Consider the following 26,597-nt stretch of genomic DNA (forward strand, 5'->3'; position numbering starts at 1 on the left):
GTTGTTCGTTGTTCGAATGCATGAGTAGAGAAACGTAAATTTTTTTGTTGAATTTCAAATACTAATATTTAATGCACGATGAACAACATGCAATATTGAATCATGAAATGCTTTTTCAGATATCTGGGGTATGAGTCAGATTTTTTTTTGTACTAAAAATGAACACCTAACAACTACGGAACGCATCCACTGTGCAGCTCGATGTGGTTTGCCTTTGTGTCTAGAAGACGACTGTTTTAGTGTACAAAAACCTACAGCGACCGATCGGAGTCTTGAGAAACAAATAAGCAAAACGGACACACGATCCTTCATTCAAAGGATGAAGAGAAGAACAAGCATAATAATGCCGGTTCAGAATTAAGATACCCCGTATGGTGCGAGAAAAGTGGTAGAGAAAAATCGGTTAGTAAATATTATCTGCCGGCATAGTGGGGCACTCACAAATACACAGGCACGAAACAACCTTGCTCACATGCGGTGAATTTTGGACGAAATGTGCCATAATATTTTTATATCTCTTAATTAGAAGTGTCATATTAGGGCATAGACCACTTCTTTTGTGGGTGCTAATCGCAATGGTTAATAATATGCACGAGCCCCGTTGGGTTAACCTGCGGAACAGCACAAGGCTTACTTTCTGTGGTCTTCGATAATCAATCAAATGAAAATTGATAGTGTGGTTCGACGGGTTTTTTGTTCAAAATTATATGGGCGTGTAAATGCCGCACATTTGGAAATATTTGTCATTCAATTATCGAAAATTTCTGGCATCTGGCTGCCATATAAACTTCCGTCATCACTTCATTTTTCAGCATATGTTAATTAACTGCTATTGGTACTGACGTCAATCAGCGGATTTGCTACTCATATAGATTGGCGGTTTTTCTGTCGTTTGATGTCATATTTTGTAATAGAATTATTTGCAAAATTGTTCACACTTTTTGAGTGGGTTTCTTTTTTTTAAAAACTATTGGTTTTTTCGTATTAATGGTAGGGGATACTGGGGCAAATTGTCGAAATCAATAAATTGCATTATCTCTCGATCGAGATAAGAATTGAGAATTGAGTTACATTCGTGAAATTTCTATTATAGATGGCTTTTGGTACTAGGAACAGTAGACGAAAGTTGGTACCAGGAACAGTTGAAAGTTGAGGGGGGAAAATATCCCAAAGTTTATTTTGATAGTAGTGTCGCACATTTTTTCGCTGCCGAAAGTTTTCAAACTAATTTGGGGGTGTTAAATAAGAAAGTTTGCCGCAGTTTTAAAACTAATTTTTGGGTATTAAATAAAAATTTAATGTTGAAAAAAAGTGCCGTGAGGGAGATTCGCCAGAGATGTCAGATCTGCAGATTTGTCTGTAAATCTGCAGATTTCGTATATAGATATTATTTGTTGTGCAGACTTTTGTAAATCGAGTTTTTCGCAAACTTTCGTCCAAATTTACAGACTTTTGAAATTGCCGGGACCTTTTTTTATTTTTTATTTTTTGATCGCCGAATAAGTTTTTTGTATCACACTCTCTAGAAAAATTGCTGACTGCAAGACATACTTTCTGACTGCATGTTTTTTTTTTTTCAGATTTACAGACTTTTGAAACCCTGTCCAAAGATATTTTTACCTGGCATCTGATATTCGCATATTATTTGTTGTTAATCTCACAGATGCAATCGGGGAATAATAAGAAACGAGGAAAAAAGAGATGTTAGTCCTTCAACTATATTCGTCAAAAATAACTTATAAATAACCTTATATTCGTCAAAAATAACTTTGTATCATATTATACACGAAAATGATCCACAATTATATACAAAAATGAATCCATAGACAACTGCAATGGATTTCACCGTTATTTATAAACCTGGTAACTTTTTTATATTTATTTGAGCCCAAAAAATCATTTCGAAGAACTGCAAACTGATTATCATCCCACAGTGGGGCAAAGTGTTATAAAAATTACACTTCGAAAAAAATGGCTATAACGTGATTGTCTTGAGATGTAATCACAAATTATTATTATTATTTTTTGACACCTTATCACAAAAAAAAAAATTTGAAAATTTACCTATTTACCCCAGTCTCCCCTGCACTACAGCATTTTCCGAAATTCACAAAAAGAAATCCCGGCGAACAACCACAAATATGTTATACTCGTTAAAAATAAAAGTACGGGTGTGTAATGTCAGAGACATAACTGGATGTCGTGAATACGAATAAAACTGACACGATTTTTTTATACTTTCGAATTCGAATTGATAGTTGATCGATTGTGTTAATTGTGAAACTTTCCCCCTTTTCACTACTAAAATTTTAAACGATTTTTGGCGTCGATTGTCTCATTTCGGATTTGATGCTGTACAGGATTCATTTCTGCCTTTTTGAAGGATCAAATGGTGGAATTCTCTACGATATTTGGCACAGTTCGGAACATTTTTCTCGAACGATTTTCACACAGCAAAAAGTGCACGAAGCAAATCTAATTATCTTGGATTTTTACTAAACTGATGATTTTTTCCTTCGATTTGCAAAGAAGTAATCTTAATAGTTCTTTAGCCATTAGAACGGCTGATTTTATATAATATTGTCCACTTTTTGTTTTTCCTTTTTTTTTGCTCTCCAATGCAAACGACCAGACTGTTGTCTGATGCAATCGTTCTTGCTTGAATTGAAACTAGCTTTGCGAACAAACCGACACATCCGCTCGCAGTGTCAAATGATGCGAAACTGGTTTAATGCGTATTCTCGCCTCGCCTTGACGCCTGAGCGTTTGAGGTTTATAACTACGCAGAAGGTGCGCTTAGGGATGTCGTGATATCGATCGATTAATAACTCAGATAATCGAGTAATATTTAATCGATTAGCTTAAAACTAATATTCGATTATTGAGTTAATCGAATAATTTTAAAAATCCCATAGTAATAATCGAATGAATAATCGATTAATAACCCAGATAATCGAATAAATTTCAACATACTAGTTTCAAAATTATACTCGATTATTAAATAATCGAGTAATTCGAAAATTCCGACATCCCTAGGTGCGCTCTCCGATGCCGGTGTTTGAATGCGTCTTCTCGCCCCGACGTCTGCTTCCTTCCAAAGCACAAGAAGAAATGATCGATTTTCGACCACGGTTCCCCTTTTATAACGTTCAGTTGAAGATATGTGCCTGACTACCTCAAAATCGTCGTCCTTGCACGAAAAACCCAAGCGAAAGTAAAGAGTTTTTCGCGTTGTTTTCAAATTTTGAGAAAACTTAATTTTTGAGTTGTTTGTGGTTATCTCACACTGTTCAAAATATTATCCTAAATCATATTTTCGATGGAATAGTGAAAGAATTATGTTGATGCCCCTAATACAAGTCGAGATATTCACAATTAAGTTCTGCCCATTCTTCCATATGGCTAATTTTGAAAAGATGCCCCAAAGTAAAGTAAGTCGTATTGCCGCCAAAACGATATAAAAAACAGCAATAAAGGTGACAAAACCAGAAGCGACTTATTCTAATTTAGATGAAATTTTGCGCAGGTCTTCAGTATGGCAAACCATTTTGTTCTATATGGATGGAGAGATAAATTCGACTCAAGAATGAGTTTTAAAAAGAGTGACAGTATCCATGCATTAAAAATTTTTCAAACCGTTATAACTCGGTAGCTGCCATCTCTATGAAAATGATCTCGAAAAGTAATTAAAATTGCGACATCTTTTCAAAAATGAAAAAGTTACAGATTAGAAAAAATCGGGTATTATCAAAACTTGAATTCTTGATGCTAACTAGACGAAAAAAGGCGGTTGAATACTGTCACAGACATAACTGGAGGACGTGAATACGAATAAAAATGATAATCCTTCGTTGAATTTTGCAAAGTTTACTGCTTCGCTTCCAAAATTGTAACGGTGCATTCATACTAAAGATTGACTTATTGGCGTCAAATATTTTCTACTACACAATTAAACAAAGCACAAGTAACAAATGAGAGTAAAATAAATAGCAACATACAGAAGTTTTGATGTCGATTATTTCATTTCGGATTTGCAGATTTAGTGATAGAAACTATCAAAATGCTTTACAGGATTAATTTCAGGTATTCCAAATTGCGGAAATCTCTGCGAAAATAAACACGCTAAGCAGTCAAATGCTGGCTTTATTCACACTCGTTTGGTGTTTGCTCTGCGAAAAGTGCACAAAGCTAATCAAATTATTCTCGACTTGCACTAAACTGATGATTTTTATCTCCGATTTGCAGAAAAGCAATCTTTATAATTCTTAAGAAAACATTTGAAGCCATTAGAAGGGCTAATTTTGCATTATGTTCCCCATCGTTCTCCACTTTCCGTTATAGTTTGCTCCAATGCAAACGATCAGCAGCATGATGACGAAATCGATTTTCTTTGAAGGGAAACTGGCTCTGCGAACCTTTCGCAATTGATTCAATGCTGAACTGAATTCTTGAATTCGGGAACTGGAACTGGACCTGGACCAACCGGAATGAGGCACTAGCTTTGATTCCTGCTCAGTCAACTGTGCAGGCTAGAATTAACAAAATATATTTGTTAACCTTTTATACCTACCCAGGTACGAGAAAGGCGTCATGAGTATCCTTCTTTGATACTCGTTGATACCAAACACTTAAGAAAACTTTGATTTTGAATTATTTGTGTTTATATCAACAACTGAAAATGTTGGCATAAATTAATTGATGATCTTATTTCCGATGGCATGTAGCAAAAATTATGTTGATACGTTAGATAGTTGTATGATATAATCACCAATAATTCAAAATTAAAGTTTTCTGAAGTGTCTGGTATCAAGAGATATTGACGATCAAAAACTTATCACTCTCTTAAAGAGCAAATTCACTCATAGCTATCTTTTTGCTGCTCGTTCTCGAGATATTTAAACATAAACTCTTCTTTTATGCGTTCAAACACGTTTAAATTGACGTATCCGTTTTGAAGATGAACTAAATCCTGAATTATTCAAATTGAGCATCCATATCGGAATGTTTCGAAAACGGCTATTTGTAGAAGGCAGGTTGTTATAAGAAAGTTTATTGCTCTTGCTCTGTAGAATCATACTTTGCATCCATAACTCTTCATTTTTGAAAGACACTGATTGTAGTAATAACAAGTATAGGTTCAAAGTTTAGGTAAAAAATAATTGGCGTATGAAGAAAGTTCGTGCCGCTCTCTAACAGATGGCGTAACATGCATTGAAATGCTGCTGTCATATAGTTTCAGATCAGTTTGTGCCATTTAGCTGAAACATAAACAATAATGCTCATTTTACTACGAAAATGTCTAATGTTGTGGCGATTAAATGTCTAATGTTGTGACGAATAAAGTGTTGTAATGAAAAAGAGTTTTTCACTATTTCAATATAAAGAAAGTCATTGGTGGCTCTAGCTGAGCGAAAATGGTTTGAACTATTTAAAAGTGGCAATTTTTATTTAGTAGACGAAGAACAACCTGGAGCACCACTGAAGTTTTATGATGTTTCATTTTGCATCGAGTTGTTACTGGCGATGAAAAGTGGGTCTTTTCGATAATCCAAAATGCATTATCATCGACGGTCGTTTAAAATATTCATGGTCAGAAGGTTATTAAATCTAAATTTCTGTTTGAGCTGTTAGTATGTAAATATGGATGTAAATTACATTCCAAATTACGTATCTGTATTATAACGTTTGATACACTTTTGTGAAAATAGTGACTTTGTGAGAGTGTAATGACGCGACATAGTGGAATTGAACGGTACAACAACAGTACTATTACTGAAGGTTATGCTCTCTATGAAGCAGGGCTTGCAAATTGAAGCAACGAATATGAACGAAAGGGTTTCACCATCTGTGCTATTCACACACATTCGTATGTCAGGTAGAATTCACAGCGCAACCCAAGCCAGGAGAGCTGCTTCGTTCGTTCATTAGTTCATGAATATGCCCGCTTGCTGAGACCTATGCTTCATGAGGTTAGCATTTGATGAATGGTTCTCATATTGTAGATGCCTATGAGGAAACTAGTTTCATAACTTTTAGTTCCGATGAATGTTAATTTAAAGAACATTGCTTTTAGTGTTTCTAGGATATATACACAGTGTAAACTGCCAAGAAACAAATTGATCGTTTTGAAAATGGGCTCAAATGCAAAACTTCTGCTATAAAATGTTTAAAGTATGTTTGAAATGTGATCAAATTTGGTCTTGGAATGCGAACATTATGTTAAAAATGATTTCTGTAAACCTACTTTTTAAAAATAAACCGTAAACATTGCCTATATGACTTTGCTTCGCGTCTTGTAGCACACCGCGAGGCAAGGTCTTCTTTCTCGTACAATACTAACGAGAGCGAACCCTTCATTTCATTACATTGTCATGGATTGCTTAGTTCATGTGTTAACTGAGACTGAGAGCACAGACAGTTTACTTGGCAAGGGGAATTGGTCTGCTCAGTAGCATATACTCTCACGCATCCAGTTTCTCTCTAATATAGGTCTCTCATTCAGCTATGTTAAGCAAAGTGTTCACAGCAGATATTTTTTGTTGCTTCGTTCGTTTGAGGATTCACAATACAAGCCCTGCTATGAAGTGGGACAAGCTGGGTGTAGTGTATTATGCAGATGCTACGACAGAGTGAAAGGAGTACGGGGGTGGTCTGCCGATGACAATTGATGCGTTTGAGCCGAGCATTGCAAGAAAAACGGTCACAATGCACATATAGACACGACTGCAACATGATAAAGCTCACCCGCATGTTGCACAGAGCGAGACATATCGAAAGAAAAGTCTTGGCATTACATTCCTTTTGTGGAATTTGGCCTTTCTGTTTCAACAGACTTCGCAACCGATTCTTAGCGTACAGAATCATTGCATGGCTAGTACTATGATCCTACTGGCACTAAGAATCCTTCCAGATCGGACCTCGAACATATGACAACTGGCTTGTAAGACCAGCGCCTTATGAATTGAACCGCCAACTCTGTCTATCGCCGAAGGTCATTTCGTCGAAAATCGTTTTGCCGAATACCATTTTGTCGAATGAGTCATTTCGCAGAAAGTCGTTTTATCAAAAGGATTATTTAGTAAAAAGGGTCATTTTACCAAAAGGATAATTTCGAATATGTTAGAATTAATTAGGAATTCACAAGTTCTAATTATTCATCAAACATAATTTTTTTTTTCTGCCTCCTGGATAATTGATGTGACCATCGACATTTCATTCTCGGCACTCTCAGTTTCGAGCATTCTATAAATTGCTTGTGATAATTGTGCCAAGACAGTTCAATCGGAAATTCTCGGTGAATTTTTCAGAAGGCCGCATAAGCAAACGACAATTTTTCTTTGCTTACGTTCTTCTTCAATTATTGTGGAGCAATTGTGAAGATTTCTCTCAATGTTCCAGTGATCGTGATCGAAAGGCAAAGATTTTAGGTATCACTTGAGTTGAAATGTAAATGTAGAAACGAGTTAGTTGTTAATAGAAGACAAAGTAATCAAAGAGAAACTGTCACTTTTCTATACGGCATTCTGGAAAATTCACCGAGAATCGATTTATTTTTGTCTGGGCTCGTACAAGCTATTACTGAAGGCTGAAAACCAGAATGTATTCTGGATGTGCGTTGAATGCTGCAAGCGCAGCCGCGAGTGTTTCAACTTGTTTGGTAATAGAGTGTCATCTCGCGGCAAGTAGCGTAATTTTTACTTCAATGTTATTTGTTCCCGATACTTAAAAAATCAAAACAGATTAAATACCATTGATTGTCAGAGGAATGTTTTATATCTTTTTTCCAAAATTTGTACAATCGAATTCTAGTTTGTCGCTAAGTTGAAACGTTGAAGATGTGAAGTGTATAGAACATCTGAGCACTGCACGTTTGTCAGATGACATTTCTGAAACCATGTTTAACTACGACTTACGTAAACTTACGTAAACGTATCATTCGATAATCTATGATTTTGGTTCAGAAGTGAAAATCGATATAAATCATCTCTAGTTACGGTCATCTATGAAAAACAGAGTCCGAAAAATCAAATGTATGAATGAGTGGCATCACTCTCGACATCCGTCTGTTCAGAGTCCTATGAGTTTAGAAAAAAATATCGTGCCAATCATCGTATTCCAGTACAAAATACACATGAACACTGCTTTCCAGAGCAATAAACACATGATAATATTATGCGGATATTTGCTAACAAACAACCCACTTCTGTGATGCATATGGAAATGCAGAGGATTCATCGGTTTTCAGTAGCAACAAGCTTGGAAACAACAATCCTTACCATCTCTAAATACAAATCTGCAATCGGATGTGGTCGGCGTCGGTATTGATCTGCATGCAGGGATCAAAGCAGATTGCACAATTTTCCGCATCTGCTCCTGATTAAAATTGATTGTTAGTATGACATTCTGAAAATCACTGGTTTAAATCTGATCTGCAAGTTTTAATCGACCGGACAAACATGTTCAAAGGTAGATAAAAATAAAATATTTCTCAGTTGGTTAATGAAGGTTTGATCAAAAGAGAGCGACTATTCAGGGGCACAACAAAAAAAAAGTATACTGAAACTACACAACCACTATGCCAGGATGTTCCTGTATAGGATTACGCCTTCTCCGAGAATCAAACCGCCCGGGGGTCAATGAGGTTCCCCATGTTCGCCACCGACCACGGCATTTCAAGAGATAACCGTTGGGGACGGGGACAAAAGGTGTTAAGGAGGGATTGTAAGCCGACCACAACTAATAACAAAAGTGTGAGAATGAAACCCAATGCGGCGTAAAACACGGGACGTTACGGTCTCGCGCATATGGAGCTTGCCTACAACGACATGGCCCGGTCACACTGGGTCGCACCTTGTGATCTGCAGTATGACGGTGATGTTACATTTGATTTTCCAACATCCCGGGTAAGTTTTCAGCGGAAATTGTTTATCTCGAACAGGCCCTGCTCGATAGTTCTACTGCATCACAGGACACTAGAACAATTATAGTTCGACCGAAATGCTACTGTCTTCCGGTTTGCTGTGTCAACAATATCTTTGCATACCGGTATTGGCTTCATCTTGAGACACATCATGACAAAAAAAAAATCAGTCTACTCACTGCTGTCCTCTCCACCGGAGATCCCGGGATATGCTGTCTTTTAATTCTATGGAAAACCAATAAAAGAGGTGCAGACGCGAAATTCGATACTGTTGTTGTGTACTTTGAATTGAATCGTTTACCGACAACAGTCACTTTTGAAAGGTTTCCCCATGGTTATGAGTGCAAAAAAGTGGCTCACTGGATGTCCCCGCCTGAAGAGGCACAGACAAACTGATACATCCACCACAGGTGGCGTTCAGTGGGCAACAGAAGCCATCACGTTCTCGGTCTGATTGTTTGTGAACGCCTTTCCAGTTCATGGACTGTTGGTAAAATATAATGTCAAAATATAGTACACGATAATTATAGCCAATATCGGTGTACATTTCTGAGTGACACTGCTACTGGTTCTGCTTTTTCCACAGAGAAACAGTTCATCGAATGGATTGTACCTTTTCATTAAACATGTCCACACAATAAAGCTGTAATATGAACCTTGGTACACCATTGCAGTACGGCCTTTCTGCTACGATAGGCTTGGCAATATTACGATTCAATTGACACTACAACTCCCTTCATATCATGGGGCCGCACAAATGTACGACAAATTGCTTAATCAACCACAAACTCGGACCTGTGGAAAGAGGAAATCGATAGAAGAATAATTCGATGACTATGTTTTTCTATGGGACATTGAATGTTTTGAACCATGAGTTGAAAATTTCTATCATGGTTAAACTTTTTACTTCCAAGATAAATATTATAGTTTTTTTGTACTAAATTTCTAAAAAAATATCGTTATTTTTCGGGAACGGAAGTTAGATCCCGGTATAGCTGAACCGGTTCGTTTGGCAATCCTTGTTAGTTGACAGCTTATTGAAACAGTTTTTAGCACAGCTTCAGAGTTTTTCAGCTCCGTCACGTTAAATGACAGTTTGAAACAACACACTTCGATCTATGATTCCGAAACCGGAATCGAATTTCATAGCAACCTTCGGGATCATGTGATCTTTCGTTTGAATCTAAATTTGCGAGAATTAGCCGAACCGTCTCCGAAAAATCGAAGTTTTTTTTCAATCGTTATTTCTGGTACTTCCGGAACCGAAAACCCATAGCCAATGTGCCCGATTGTTAACCAGCAGATTTTTCTAACAAATTTTGAAGAATTCCCTTCTTCTTGAATGGTTAATTATAAGAAAAACTGTTTTAATCCACCTTCAACCTTTCTCATTCAATTCATGTTTTTGATAATATTACTAAGGGATTCTTCAAAACACTTTTCTGTGAATATGAACAAAAAAGTTTGTTTGGGTATAACCTAGCATAAGCTTTTCAGTCTACAAACAGTTTTGAGCCATGATCCGATGTGTTCTTAGTTTTTTTTTGCATTGTCGCTTTAAATGACGCACAGTGGTCCAAAACTGGAAAAAGACGGTCAAAAGTCTGTACTGATTTTCACTGATTTTCAAGAGCTAACGTGTCTTCTAGGAAGTTTTACAGGATTATATAACGGCTTCTTTTGAAAGTGGCACCTTAATTTTTGTTAAGGAAGTAGTTACGATTTTGAATAAAAATAAATTTTTTCCCCAAAAAGTTTTTCTTTCTATCTCATTTTGAAGAAAAAAACATTTGAAATATTTCCGATTTCTTCGCGTTTCGCCTTCGGCTCATCAGTGCTTAAAGCAGTTCAAATTGAACCGCCATCTCCGCCTAAGAGTTCAATTTGAACCGCTAAGCAGACGCAAAGTCCACACTATTTCTGTGAATATTTTTGAGATATATTCGCTTTATTTTAAAAACAGTTTTTTTGGATTTATCTACGTAGAATCCACCTCTATTACCAAAGTATCTACAACAAAGTTTTTGATAGCATTAAGATAAATAACTTCGTACAATACTTTTCACAACCTAATCAATCAATTACTTAATAAATCATTACAATATGTCACTTAGTCACTTAGTATCAGTCACGCTATCGACCGAGTTTTCTGTGTCGCTAATTTCTTGCTCTGTTGTAAGTTGTAAGTTGTGTAAATAAATTGAGTTATCGCGAAGCAACACGATTTTTAAGACGAGATGTTGATCGTGCGACGCTCACTGCAAAAGGGAGTTACAGAAACAGCAGACGCCCTCCGTTTCTTAACCATTTATGGTTTCAGCATGGCTATAGTGAAAATGAATCACACCAATAGTACTCAAAATATTCTCATTGGAATATATTTTCCTATTAGTATTGTGAAAGTTTGCTGCATTAAGTTGCATATTTCGCTTCGGTACAAGGTTTCCTTGGTAAAAAAAATAAAATTATGTATAACTTTTCCAAAAAAAGAACAAACCTATGCATTATATTCTACAAAATTATGGGATTTTATATTTTTTACAATTATTCCAAATGCATTCCATTATGCATACTTTCATAAAAAATAACTCGAAACAAGTTATTATTAGAAAACTAGTTTTGAGCGGGATGCCATATTTGAATAACTAAAACTAACTTTAAAAATTCCTAAAAAAAGTTCCATCGAGTTCCGCTCAAATTTTTTGTAAAGTGTTGGGCATATCTTTTCCTATAAATTTTGTAAAAATCAGCTGCATAAACTTGCATATTTCGCTTCGGTGCAAGGTTTTATGATCGGTGAAAAAAAGGTAAAATGTTGTATAACTTTGCCAGGAAAGAACAAACTTATGCACTACCTTCAACAAAAATATGGGAGTTTTATTTTCTGTTATGAATAAAAAAAACTGATTTTAAGGGTGTTGCCATTAAAACGCTTTGTATATCCGAAACGGTACGGCATAGACTTTTGGTATATTTTTTCTATCTTCAGAAAAAAAAAGTTTTGGTTATATTTTTTGTCAAAGCAGGCCTTGAACAATTAGGGATAGAACCAAATTACGCGGTATATATTTGTAAAAAAATTCTTAAAAGCAACTATATGCATTCAAAGAACGGTTTGGCAGCTACTGATTTAAGTCCACGTTTTTATTGATTCGAACCACTGTGTGACGGTTTGAACTTTTAAACACACTTCACCCTTTTGTTCTGGCAGCGGAAGACGATCCCAAACAAAAGTCAATGGCAGTCTTTGAGATCATGAAACCTTTCATTTGAGTCTAAGTCCGAGAATATCGTCTCATCAGTCTCTGAGAAAATGAAGCGAGTGTTTGATTATTATTTTCGGTACTTCCGGAATCGGGAACTGGTATCCGGTATAACTGGAAACGGTTCGTTTGTCAAACAACTAACATAATCTCTAAATTGAAGAAAAAAAATATCGTGTTTGCATTATTGCTCTGAATGACGGGTTGCACTTCATCCTGTATTTCCGGAACCGAACCGAAAATCTGCACTTATTTATGGGAGCATAAAACCTTTCATTTGAATCTAAGTTTGTGAAAATCATTTCAGCCGTTTCATTTGGAGTCATTTCTGGTTTGGAGTACACGATCACTTTTCCTGTACTTCTGGAAGCCGCCAACGATAATCCCGCATACCCAAAATCAATGTATTTAGATCTGCCTTATTGAAGAATTATACGGTTAGTTGAAGGTATTTTGCTCGATTTTTCGGAATCCTAAATATTCTCGAAAAAAATATTATTATTACTAATCAGCCTGTAATTCCGGAAAAAAGTCGAATCTAATGAAATTTGATAGGGTGCTAGGCGATATTAAGACCTTCCATTTAAACATAAGTTAATCAAAATTGGTTGAGTGTTGAGTGCACTTTTTTCTATTTTTGAGAAGTTGAGTGCACTTTTTTCTATTTTTGCACCCTTTGCTTGATTCTTTGTGGAGACACTGAAAATGGTTAGGAACTAAATGATTTGACCGTAAAAAGTGCACAAAGCTAATAAAATTATTCTAGTTTTTGCACTAAACTGATGATTTTTATCTTCAATTTGCAAAGATAATAGTTCTTTAGATAATATATAGAGCCATTAGAACGGCTTATTTGTATAATGCTCCCCAGCATTTCTTTTTCTTCAATGCTAACGACCAGCAGCAGGATAACGCAATCGCTCGCACTGCTCACAGTGTCGGTTGATTCCAACCTGAATCAATTTTAGTTAAGAGCTTTCTTTTAAGAGATTTCGTTTGTAGCTTGTTCATAAATGGTCGGTTCCAACCGCCACAAAAAAAGCTACATATAGAATTTTTATGTCGAATATTTCATTTCGGATTTGAATATTTAAGTAGAAAAAACTATCAAAATGCTGTATGGGATTCATTTCTGATATTCAGAATGACCAAATTGTGTAATTCTCCACGTTATTAAGAATGTTTCGAAAAAAAATCTCGAACGCGAAGTAGTGCCAGTTTTATTCACACTCGTTTGGTGTGAATTTTGCACTGCGAAAAGTGCACAAAACTTATCAAATTATTCTAGATTTGCAATAAACTGATGATTTTTATCTCCGATTCGCAATGAAGTAATCTTAATAGTTCTTTACATAACATTGAGAGTCAATAGAACGGCTGATTTTGCATATTGTTTTTCATCGTGGTTCAAACGACCAGCAGCTGGATGACGCAATCACTCTTGTTTGAAGCGAAACTCACACTGCGAACGTCCAACAGCAGATGTACTCACAAAAGAAGTTGTTTTTCTGCATTTAGGCTTTAGGAACAGAGTCTTATATTGATCGTTGATTGAAGTACGAGTTTAATAATGCCGGGTGTTGTTCCACTGTCTTGGCGTAGATCAGATATTTATAGTTTCGGTTGATTTTGATGTTTTGTGTTTTAACTTATTTTTTCACTATTTAAAGAATGTTTACGTAATAAACTTGGTATTAACAACAATCCTACGCCTTCATTCTTTTCGTGAAAGAATTAAAGAAAATACTCAAAAAGGGAAAAAGTTATTAAGAAATCAAACCTGGAGTATTTTCGTTACACTTTCGTGTTGTGCAATTTGCACATTTTTGCGCACTTCGAAACGCTATAATTTGAATCCATGTTTATAGAGAAGAACACCGTCAAAATTAATCATATTATGTATAAAGTCGCAAATGTAATAAACAATCGAATCGTGTACTTAAATAAGTGTTCAAGAAGTGTCACAGTGATTAACAATATTTCTCAAGTGCTACTACTGTAATGTAAATGTTGTTCACATAATTTTTGCTCGAATTACTTTCACACAGCTCTAACTTCGAGTAACAGTATTTTGTATTTGTTGTTCTTCACGTTTCATCTTCGTCTCGTCAGTGCATAACAGCAGACCGTTAAGCAGACGTAAAGCTCAAACTCTACTTGAGTTGGAACTTTTCAAAATATGAGAAAAACAAAGTGAACCAGTCAGTAAGTCGCAATTTGGTTATGTACGACACGTACAATGTACTTCGGTTTATTTTATTACAGTTTGAGCTTTAGATCGTCTGCTTAGTGGTTTGTTTTGAACTGGTAGGTGGCATAACAGTTTATCATAAATTGTTATGCACTGACAAGTCGTAGACGAAACGTAAAGAAAAAACAATGAAATTCTAGACGCAAGTTTTCCATTCAGCTTCATACAAGTACACCTTCACCTACGGACGGGCATGGTACGAGAACCAGAGTAGCTTCCATCACACGTTGGTTAATAATTCCTGGAATCACTTTAATTATACTAAGCCATATGTAAACAGACAAAGCGCACTGAGACAAGGGCAAACATTTACAACTCATTCCCAAGCGGTATTCGGCTCCGACCATTTATCTTGGAAGCACTTAATATTCGCACTTAGCTGCACCCTACCTCGTCTATAAAACAAGTTGGAACCATTTACGACTTGTGGCTGTCCTTGCACTGGTGAAGGTGAAGAAGAAAATAGAGCATTCGATCATGGGCCAATGCTTCTAGTAACTGAAAGCTAACAAACTTCAGTGCACGACACCAGTGGCAGAAATAAATTGCGGAAGGATAATTCCAAACAGAAATGAATCACTTGGTTTGCTTCAAAACCAGTAGAAAGAATTTTACAAACACAGACTTTTTAAAGCATTTCGAATTCTAAAATGTTTAAGACTAATACGATAATATACAATTTTAAATTGTAAACTGACGGCGCCAAAACAATAGTAATATCTAACATTCGTTTCATTTTTTTCTTCTTCCCCCATCAGGTTCAAGAATGGCCACCCCTACCCGTGGGGTAGCGAGATATCATCGCTGATAGTGTATCCGGAAGCAGCCAATCAAACCATCTACACGCACCGGATATCGGAGACCGATATTGGCAACTATTCGTGTGTACTGCGGAACGACACGGGCATCATGCGGCATGACATCGAACTTCGATTGCAAGGTGAGTGACGTTCGTGGCGGGAAATGCAACTTTGTGCATCGTATTTTCCTGCCGTATTTGAATGCCGTTGGGGCGGGGTTGGAATGTTCTCACCTTTTTAATCGTGATGGGGCCGTGTATTATGCTCTGATTCATATTGGATTTTCACAGGAATGACGGAACTCCAGCTCCAAGCCTACGTAATACACGGTAGCGTAATATTTTTTTGTGTGTCACATTTGCTCGGATTGCGTAGTTGCCAGAGTAACAGAGTAAGCAATTAAAAAACCGCTGGCACACCTTAACAATTATATCGTTTTTTTTTGTGTGTGAACAAAGTAATTTGAGGCTAAATTGAGGTAGATATGACTTTTTCACACTAAAGTTCTCGCAAGATTTGTAAAACATTGATCAAGTGCGATAAAAATTTTGTTTAACTGTTTCCAAGGGACATAACAGTGGTAATTTTTAATAGAAGCACGCGCACAGAAAAGTCTAGCCCATGAAAGCAGTATAAAATTGTTTCACCCCATTTCCAAATCCGATAAAAATCATCTCTACAAAGAGGGTTTTATTGTTTACTTATTTTCGAAAGAATCGTCTTCGACTTATCAGTGCATTAACAGTTTATGTTAGTGGTTGCCGATCTTTTTATTATGCTCGACCCCTTGGGAACCATAATAGTTTTCCGCGGACCCCTAGGTTTCGAATTTGTTTTGTTCAATAGAAATAAATTCACGCTCTATTTTGAAAATTGCATAGTAACTTCAGAATGACAAGTGGCCGGGAAAATCGGGAAAACAGGGACATTTTGTTTCACCAGGAAAAAAACCGAGGAATTTTAGTGCGAAACCGGGAAAAATATTACTAGCTTAAATAGGAGTAACCGTTTTCTGCATAATGATTTCTTTTATTAAGCAAATGAAAAGTAGGAGACAATGCCTAATTTTTCGTTCGAGCGAGATTTTCAGTAAACGTGTTGAAACGGTTTTTGTCCAATATCTCATATGTTGAACAAACAATTGGGAATTAGGCTGAAGATTTTTTAAGGTTTTAACAGCAGAAAGCATCCGAGCTTTTCTTTAACTTTACTTATTAATATCAGTAATGTCATCTTAAAAAAATACTTCTGTTTTACTCATACTTATAATTTTATTCATTCATACTTGGGGGACTACCAATCTCCTATCCTTCACTGCGTTTGTGACGGATGTCCTGCGGTTTACAAACTGACATTATCTATACAGACCTTTCAACTGCATTTGACCAAATTAATCACGTCATTACAGTCGCTAAGTTGGACAGACTGTGCCATAGTTCTAACATGCTGTGTTGATTTTCTCAATACCTCCATAATCGCCAATTAGCAATCAAGATAAATGCCTTTGTATCCAAAAAGTTTATCGCTTCATCTGAGATTCCACAAGGCACCATGCCGGACCGTTGATCTTTCTTCTGTACTTCAACGATGGGGATCTTTCTTTGTAAAGTCCACGCTTGTTTTTCACCTATTAGTTCGAAGAAACGAGGATGCCGTTTTACTTCAACACCAACTTGAATTTTTTTAATGTGGAACACATTTTTGTTTTCTATATAGGGGTGCAAACTAGAAACTCAAGAAAAATACACGTAGAAATGTGGTCAGGTTTTGAACAATTACAGCTCATTCAATTTTGTATAAATTAATAATATCATGTCACCATTTGATTGGAAATATTTCTACGTATTGATTTGAATGTTCATAGCCATGTATTTTTAATTGTATATCATTGAAATGTTGATTAATAGATAGCAGTGTCCTATTTTATCTGCAAAAAATCTCCGGCATACCGGATTTCCCTGCCATAGTCGACGGTTTTGAAGGAGTAAGCGATATATCAAAGGGAAAGCAGCGCTCCGATTGGTCAATCGATGCAAAAGCGAAGCTGTTGGAAGCACGCGAAGCTATAAATATAAGCAAAATTATAGCTAACGTTTCAGTGCTACACGTAGCTTGCTAGAAGTAGGTTGTTGCTAGACAGCAAAACAAAAAGTGCCATAAAACGATTTGAAGCTTTAATTGCTATGCTCTGATCTTGTGTCATGAAAGATTGGATGAAATCCCATGTTATGTCGTTTCGCCTGAGAAATTGACAACTACCCCAGGGTAAATTTTGAGTGCATAAGATTAATTTCTTATTTCTATGAGATGAACTCGATTGATAATGAGAAAAAGTTTATCGCTTCAACCGAAATCGCAGAATGGTAGTAATGGTAGAGGAATGCTATAAAAATAACTACTTGCACACAAAACTTGAACACAAGATTGGCGAAAAGAAGCTTAAATATCGATATCTGTATCGCAAGCATGTACAAACATATAATTGCCACATTTGGGCTATTGATGTAATTTCGTCGGCTAAAAAACAAATACAAATCATGACAAATATAGTCTATATTCTGGGTTCGCGTGTTCGGTGTTGGTTCATAATAAAGACTAAGGGGCTGTCCATAAAAGACGTCACATTTTTTGGACGATTTTTTACTCCCCCTCCCGCCTTTGTCACAAATTGTCACAGAAGCAAAGACCCCCCACCCCCCCCCCCCCCCCTATGTCACATGTCACGAATTCAAAATAAATAAAATTCATCTCAATACATTCTCAATATGTATGACAAACCATACAAATATGAGGGAAAAATCGATATAGTTATATTATTGTTTTAGGTAAAGAATAATATTTCCTTAGTGTAGCATACAGGGCTGAGAAAATAAAGACCAAAACCTCATCAAAACGAGATCACTGCCGAAGAATCTTTTCAAGATCAGTTGATCAGTGAATTTTAAATCACATCGATCAATATCGGTACTGATCTTCCGTCACACAATGGTTAGTGATTTTGAGCTAAAATGATTCTTGATTTATGTAAGTTCAATCATTGGATGACTCGATAAGCTTTGATGTTGGTGGAGGAAAATCACATATGATCAAAATATGACATGACATGATCTAAGTCTGAAATCGTTGATCTCCCGCCCTTTTTCAAATGGAGTACAATTGAATAAACTGCATCAGAATCAGATAAGAGAAATTCTTATTGTAAACTATTATCAATGCTAGAAAATCAAATTACTGAAAAAATTGTCAGTGTATAACTTAAGTTAAACCGTTTGAAGGCATCTTTTTCTTTTTTACTCATATTTGGCAAAATTTATTAATTTCGCTAATTTACTCGCTCCTCCGTGCACTTTTGCTAATCACAACAGAAATGATTTCCGGCATCACTCATTTCCGAATTTACAATAAGAAGCTTTTATATCAACAAATACACGTTTTCCTATAGAACTTAAACGTTTATTGTGGAGATTTTTTCAGGAAATAGGGCAAAGTAGTAATATAATCAGGTATTTTAAAAATGTGCTCATTGAAAACATTGGACGTCACCTCCCCCCTGTCTCAAAAGGTCACGTTTTATGAAACACCCCCCCTCCACCTTGCGACGTGACGTCTTTTATGGACAGCCCCTAAGCAGACTCTCGTACATTTGCGGATTCAAAAGTGTGACGATTAATTGAAAATGTCGATCATTAGAAATTTTGGTTGCCTTGTTCCACATTAATGGCTCGAACAACCCCATGGGGCTGATCCTTGTAGTTTTTTAAAGATTAATCGAATGGCTTTGAACCTTGACAAATGTTCAATTATCACGTTCACACGCAAAAAAGGCGGGTGGATAATGTCAGAGACATAACTGGATGTCGTGAATACGCAAAACCCTCCGATCATAAAATTGCGATATCGCAGTTTTTGATTGCTGCGATAGTTGATTCAACTAATTTCTTTTTGATTCAAAAATTCTGGTTTCTGATTTGCATATATTCAATTAGTTGAAAAATCTGTTGATTTAAATGCTGTCAAATGCCGGAGACAGCTGAAAGTAAAACAATAATCGCAATGCAAAATCAACAATTTATTTAGTTGAAACCTGTTCGCGTCGCTTCAAAATGTCAATAAAAACAACATTGATGGTTAAAGCGTTTGAGAAAATTGTGTTCATTCGATTTGAAGAAATTTATGATTCCATAACAAGTGTTTATCGAACAGAGGTGTTGTGATAAAGTTTACCTTGTTTCAGATTAAAATATGTTGGTGACAAATTGGAAAACGTTTACTGAATTGGTGAGATATTGTAATTAAAAAGATTGCTAATAATGAAATGTCCTCAACCAAATGTATATGCGTTCGTCTATACTTAATCGTTAAATCCATGTTAATGAATGATCAACTCGTAATCTTTCAGGGATGCGCAAAAGTTTTATGCTTCATTCGATTGGTTTATTGTTAAAAGAAAAATGTCCATCTTTTTTCATAAATAAAAAAACAGTTACTTTGACCCAAAAAATGAAAACAAAGATTGCAATGCGTAGAAGCTCTACGCGCAGAATTAGATATAAGCGCACGTTAACATAGGGTTGATAACAGTTAAGAATACATTTATTAATAACCTGGGCTGGAAGATGAAGATTAAAAAATCGTCCAATCGAGATCACTGCCAAAGAAGATCACTTGTGATTTTTACCAATAAATATCACTACTGATCTGATCTTTTTAAGATCAGTGATCTTCAAATTACATCGATCAAAACCGGTACTGATATTTCGTCACACAAAATCGGTAGTGATTTTGAGCTAAAATCATTATTGACTCATGAAAGATCAATCATTGGATGATTCGATCAGCTTTGATCTTTGTGGATGAGAATCACATATGATCAAGTTCAGCAATGAGTGCCGATTGATCTTACAGGAATTAATAACTAAGGATAACGCGTGTCGTGTTTCAAAATCATGGAAAATCGGCAATTTTGTATCTTTGGGGGTTGCTCCTCTAACACTTTTTATCACCAGAGTTGGGGAAAAAAATACAGCTTTCGTTAAGGCCCGGCTTATGTAGTTTCAACATATGTTCTCGTTTGATGCAACCGATTGTTTAATTCGCAATAAAAAGAATGCTAGATTAGGAGAAATGAATGCTAGATGAAGGTTCACTTTGCAATAGCAATACGCAATGCGAAATTAGTAAAAAAAAATATTTCACCCCACGTATAGTGATTAGAGAGGTAAAAGACTGTTTTACTTGCAGCTGTTTAATGCTGATGATAATGTTCATGCACTAACAATAAACGCATGACATGAATTTAATTTTTAGAAGTAACAGAAGCGAAGGGTTTCAAACACACAGCACGCGATGTGTAAGAACACTTCGTAAGAAGCAACAAAAGAAAATTTATGGAAATACCCAACTTAGATAAACAAAAAATATCCAAAGGGAGAATTTTTCAACAATCCCTCCCCAGTAAACATGTGAATACTGGTGTCTACGGTAAATCTAGTTTTAGTGCTTTTGTCTAGATTAGTCGATAGGTTAAAATACTCACTGTTTCCTTGTAAATATTTTCCCCTTCTTCAAAATAGCTCGTTTTCCATATTTAAATTATTTTTCCTCCAGGTTCATTTCAATAATATTCAGTTTTCTTCTGCAAATTTTCCATATTTTGTTTCAACTTTTTCCAGTAAAATATAATTGTTCCATAACAGATCCATTTTATCAATCATTTTCCAGTTCAGATGTTCGATTCTTCGCACATAGCAATCACCTGAAAATAAAATTGAACAAAAAAACCGTCGTCCCTGGAAATAAAATTCTTATCAACAACCGATAAAACGATACATTATAATATACTTCCCTTGAATTGTTTGTTGTTGTTGTATTTAATTGTTTTTGGTTAGAAGATCGTAGTCTCATATCCGCCACTGTCTCCTTGAATTGATTGAATCAAGTTCAAAAGAATTGTAGACATCGAATAAACCTCTCGGCAACGCACCAGAGTTGTCAGGTCGTTTTTCCAAAAATCTGTACACAACGTTTGTATCAGAAAATGGTGAATGGAGTTAATTTCAATCAGCAAAAAGGTCCCAGAGCTACAATTCGTAATTCCTGAACAAGCCAAAACCGAAAATCAGTATTTATTTGTATCAATTGTGAATAATCGGTGTTTTCGGAGAGCGTATCGATATTAATGTATAGAGATTAGAGGTCGCAAATAGGAAAAACACCGATAAATCGGTAGACCTGGCAACAATCCGTTGGTCAAATACCATTTCTGTATAAAATGTTCGAAACGACGAATGTAACAATGAGAAATTCTCTTTGTTTACCTTCTCTTTCGATTATTACGGTACTCCTAGGAATCCTTCTCTCCAATTATGTACCGATAAAAATAACTAAAGCGATCATCTTTTAATCTGCACTGAAGAAATTACCGAAAAAAGCAGGAATATTTCGCAATAATCGAAAGAGAAAGTAAACAAAGAGAATCTCTTATTGTTACATTCGTCGTTTTGAACATTTTATACAGATTCTTTGTTTTGACAATTTCTAGTTATTGTTCGTTTGTAAAGTTGGCAACGTGATAGAGTATGTATGGATAAAATGGTATGGTCGCAGTGACCACTGTGACGCAAGTGTGAACGAGGGATTTTTGAAGTGAGTTCTGTTTTCTTGCAATATTTCAAATGAAATATTGCAGGCGGAAAAAATTAATTTCGTGTATTATTTTTTTGTGAAAGAATTTATCACGTTGGTGGAGTTTGTTGGATCAGTGAACTGATGCTGTATTTAATAATGAAAGTAAAATCGATCGAAGGATCGGGATTTATTCTGGGTGATAATCAAAATAAATCCGAAGTCTTCGATCGAATTTACTTTTCATATTAAATACAGCTTCAGTTTTCTAAACCAACCAACATCTCCAACGTGATAACTTGTTCCATAAAAAAATACACGATATTAATTTTTTTCCGTCGAGAATATTTCATTTGAAATATTGCAAGAAAACATAACTCACTCAAACATCCCTCGATCACACTTGCATCACAGTTTGTCATTGTGACGCTTTCATCCATACATACTCTAACACGTTGCCAACTTTAGAAACGAACAAAAACTAGAAATTGTCAAAACAAAAAATTGTATTTGACCAGCGAAACGTTGCCAGATAAACCGCTTTATCGGTGTTTATTCCGATTTATGACCTTTATACAATAATATCGATACGCTCTCCGAAAATACCGATTATTCACAATTGATACAAATAAATACTGATTTTCGGTTTTGACTTGTTTAGAAATAGCAAATTGAGGTTGTGGGGCCTTTTTTCTGATTAAAATTAACCGCGTTCACCATTTAGTGATACAAATGTTGTGTACAGATTTTTGGAAAAACGACCTGGCAACTCTGGTGCGTTGCCGAGAGGTTAGTTCGATGTAAATATAGTTCTTTTTTTTTCTTTTGTGGTGTCACTATAAGGACGGCTAAGACCACTCACGGTCTATCTTGTCAGGATACAGTTCTTTTGGACTGGATTGCATCAATTCAAGGGAAGTATTTTATAATGTATCGTTTTATCGGTTGTTGATAAGAATTTTCTATACAGGGACGACGGTTTTTTATTTTTATTTTCAGGTGTTAGATATGTGCGAAGAATCAAGAATCTGAACTGGAAAATGATTGAAAACATGGATCTGTTATGTAACAAAAACATTTTACTGGAAGATGTTGAAACAAAATATGAAAAATTTGCAGAAGAATATTGAAAATTATTGAAATGAAACTGAAGCAAAAATAATTTTAAATATGGAAAACGAGCTATTTTGAAGAGGGAGAGTACAAAAATAGGAAAATATTAACAAGGAAACAGAGTATTTTAACCTATCGACTAATCTAGACGTAAGTACTAAAACTTAACGATTTACCGTAGGATGTTAACCGCGAACTAACCTAACCAGTATTTACATGCTGGTTCATCTTAGTTGGGTATTTCCATAAATTTTCTTTTGTTGCTTCTTACGAAGTCTTTATATCGTCAGTTGTTCATTATTTTGCTCTACTGCTATGCGAGGTTGGACCTCCATGTCGGTGTTCAATACCTGAAATAGGATGTTTTCCTGGAGACAAGTCAGGCTAAAGAATCGTAGTCATTCTCACTCTAATAGAAACCATCGTACGAATGGTGTGCGATGTCATCGCCTAAATACCTTCAAACTTTCGTGTTGACACTACTGATAATAGGTCATTGTTTTGTCTCATTCATATGCTTCATGGTTTCTACTACTCTTTAGAAAAATCACCGCACCGCAAAATATGTGACTGTGTAACAATGTGTTGCGATATGTGCATATTTAATTATCTTAACTAATGTAAAAATACGGTAAAATCATAGTGAAAAGTGTTTTTTATTAAAAATTTATGCGCAATTGATATGATTGTAAAAAATAATGATTTTACGCGGAACAAGTCAATTTTAAAATACTGTCTATATTGGAACAACGATATTTATTTCATGTATCTCAACATACCGAACTTTTTTTCAAATAGATCATGACGTATATCAGTGAGATTTTTTTTTATTATTATTGATTTTTGATTATTGTTCTTGTTGATTCAACTAATTGCAATGTCAAAAACAACTAAAACCGATTAACTTTTCAACTAACAGAATTTTGTTTCAATAACAACGCCAGTTATTTCAACTAAAATATTTGTTGAATTTGAAAGGTATGTGTCCTCACTAATTGACAGCATTTTTTTTTCAACCAATTAAATTAGTTGTTTCAACCATCGTTTCTGCTAATCGAAAAACAAAAATGACAGTTTAGTTAAAACAACAGTCGATTAGTTGTACCAAATTTTAACCAATCGAATTCAGAAATTCAACTAATATTCTAGTTGAAATGGGATCGCGGGTGGTTCCGTGCGAAAACAACTGGCATGTTCCTTAACACTTCCGAATATCAATTAGTTGATCAATCGTATGAATTTTGCAAGCATTCCCTTTTTTCACATTTTTCGCAAAAACAAAGAAGGCTTCACTTGATCTCGATTACTGTGAATTTCACACAACGAAAAGTGCAGAAATCTAATCAAACTGTTCTAGATTTGCACTAAACTGAGGATATTTACCTTCGATTTGTGAAGAAAAAATCCTAATAGTTCTTTAGAAAACTTTTAGAGACATTAGAACGGCTGGTTTAGTAGGTTTAGGTTTAGTAGGTTATGTTAGTTACTTAGAATCCCGCGGTTAATTAAAACAGTTTTGTGGAACTTCACCACTTTATTTCAATGGGTTTCGCAGTCAATTATTAACCTATTGACGAAACAGTGCTGTCAATTAAGAGTACGAACATATGACAAGTAATTTGTAAGACCAACGCTCTATGCATTGAAACGCCAAATATACAAATTAGACGTCAAGGACATGATTTCACAGATAGAATTAAATACTTCCGTTTTATACTTCTGTAATGAATGCTCACGAGTATCATCGACAAAATTAGTAAAGAGAGCATACTGGTACAACAAGTTCGAACAATAATATGATAATGTAAATGAGCTATCAATTCATTTCGATTTTTCCCGGATTTAGAAATAAATGAAGTAATGTTTTACTGCAAGTATTTTTGCTTAGTTTTTTACCTTTTTTATAAATATAATAAATAGGTATAGAATTCGCTCAAACTATAAAAAAAAATTTCGAGACCAGAAGCTCGATTCAGCTCAACGAACCGAGCAAATGTCCGTGTGAATGTATGTGTGTTGTCAACAAAAAGTTTGAGAGGTTGAGGTAGGATGTTTATTTTTTGAGTTCACAGAATCAAATCTGACACATTGAGAAGAGTTGGCATCACTGGTAGCGCGATGCGGTGTCCTGGTGCTGCTATCAAAAAAGTATACTTTCAATGTGTTGTTTGATACGTATAGTTAAAAATTTGGTTAACCGATCGAAGCGCCGTCTGCATGTCATTGTCGGTGTTGTTGGATTTCTATGGAATGTGTGAAAGTTTACAAGTCGATCGTGTCATTCAGAATAAAGGTTTAGGGTTGGTCTACAGTGGACCCATTCGCGAGTGTTTTTATTTCATTCTTTTAGTGGTCGTGTTCCATCTCGCGTTGCTGACAGCAGAGCGAGCGGGAGAAAAGGGATACTGGTGAGATCGTTCCTTGGAGATATTTTATATTTTTCTTATTTACTATATTTCTCCTGAGTATCGAAAATCAGGTTTTGTTGAGATCATATTGTTACCAAAACATATCCGGATCTCTTTCCCTCCCTTTTAACAAATCTCCTATCCCGTGATGCTCGTGGAGATATAGTGGTACCCTCTAGAAACAACGAGTATCGGACTAACATTCCTTCCTTTCCCTCAGTAGCACAGCCTTTGGTCGTAGCCAGCGTCGTTATTGATAATTTAATAAAAAGTTAGGAGTGAGTGGGTATGTACAGTGAAAATGATTTGCTTCTCCCAAGCTTCATTTTCTTGGTTCATTGTACATTTTCACTCATTCGGTCAATCACGAAGTGCAACTACGGGCGATCTACTTCAGCTCAGCTCAGCTCACAAAATCAAATCTGACACATCTGATCTTGAAAACAGAATATATTTTTAACTTAGATTTCGCATGTTAATAGCTATCCAACAAGCCAAGGATTGTTAAAATCCATTTATTTGTAACGGAGATATCGATATTTTAGTGTAAGCGACTTTTCGTCTTATTCCAGTAGTAGGAGTTTTACGCGCTTGAATTTTGCACCGAACCGTGAATAGCACAAGCAGATACGATTAACAAAGTAATCTGATAACGCATACAATTGAATACCTATAGGATAAAGAGGTATAATATTCCCCTCTTAAGCAAATAAGTATTAAGTATTTCATTGCGAAAATACTGAGGAACATAATTTTACATGATTCTGGTAGAAGTGATGAAAATTGATTCTCAGTGTTTTCATTTGTCTTAGACAGCAGACCCCAGCAAAAATTATGTTCCAAAACAATGATGCAATATGCCCTTTGTAATGTCGATATAAAAGAAAAGTAGAAGCAGGAAATATTATTTTCATCAGAAATTAATAGCATAATCAATTAATTACATTTGGGAACCAACATTTTCGATCCTCTCAATGTTACATTTTGCCTTGAGAATCGTTATAAATCTATAAAATCACATTTAAATCACCCCGGTGGCACGATTGTCATCTGCATACAATTGGCTTGAAGCCGAAAATTTTGGTTCTTTGGTTCTAGTTCGCTGCCAAACGCTGTGTTTAAGCAGTGTTCACACGTTTACATTTTTCTTCATGCGGTTGCACCAATATAAGGAAACGATTTCGATGGAATATAATCAAACTATAATACACCACAATT

The 26,597-nt window shown here is 35.5% G+C and overlaps 2 protein-coding genes across 3 annotated transcripts in view; one reads left to right on the plus strand and one right to left on the minus strand.

Annotated features, from left to right (window-relative positions):
• LOC131429444 (acetylcholinesterase) overlaps positions 1–26,597 on the minus strand; it is a 265,785-nt gene that overhangs the window by 237,546 nt on the left and 1,642 nt on the right. The window lies entirely within an intron of this gene.
• Positions 1–26,597, plus strand: part of LOC131429446 (fibroblast growth factor receptor 4-like) — a 121,170-nt gene that overhangs the window by 91,256 nt on the left and 3,317 nt on the right. The window contains exon 3 of the mRNA XM_058593575.1: positions 15,193–15,374. Within this exon, the coding sequence (XP_058449558.1) occupies positions 15,193–15,374 (182 nt within the window). The remainder of the gene's footprint in view (positions 1–15,192; positions 15,375–26,597) is intronic.

This window comes from Malaya genurostris, chromosome 2 (genome assembly GCF_030247185.1).
Source record: "Malaya genurostris strain Urasoe2022 chromosome 2, Malgen_1.1, whole genome shotgun sequence".
In the NCBI taxonomy this organism is placed as follows: domain Eukaryota; kingdom Metazoa; phylum Arthropoda; class Insecta; order Diptera; family Culicidae; genus Malaya; species Malaya genurostris.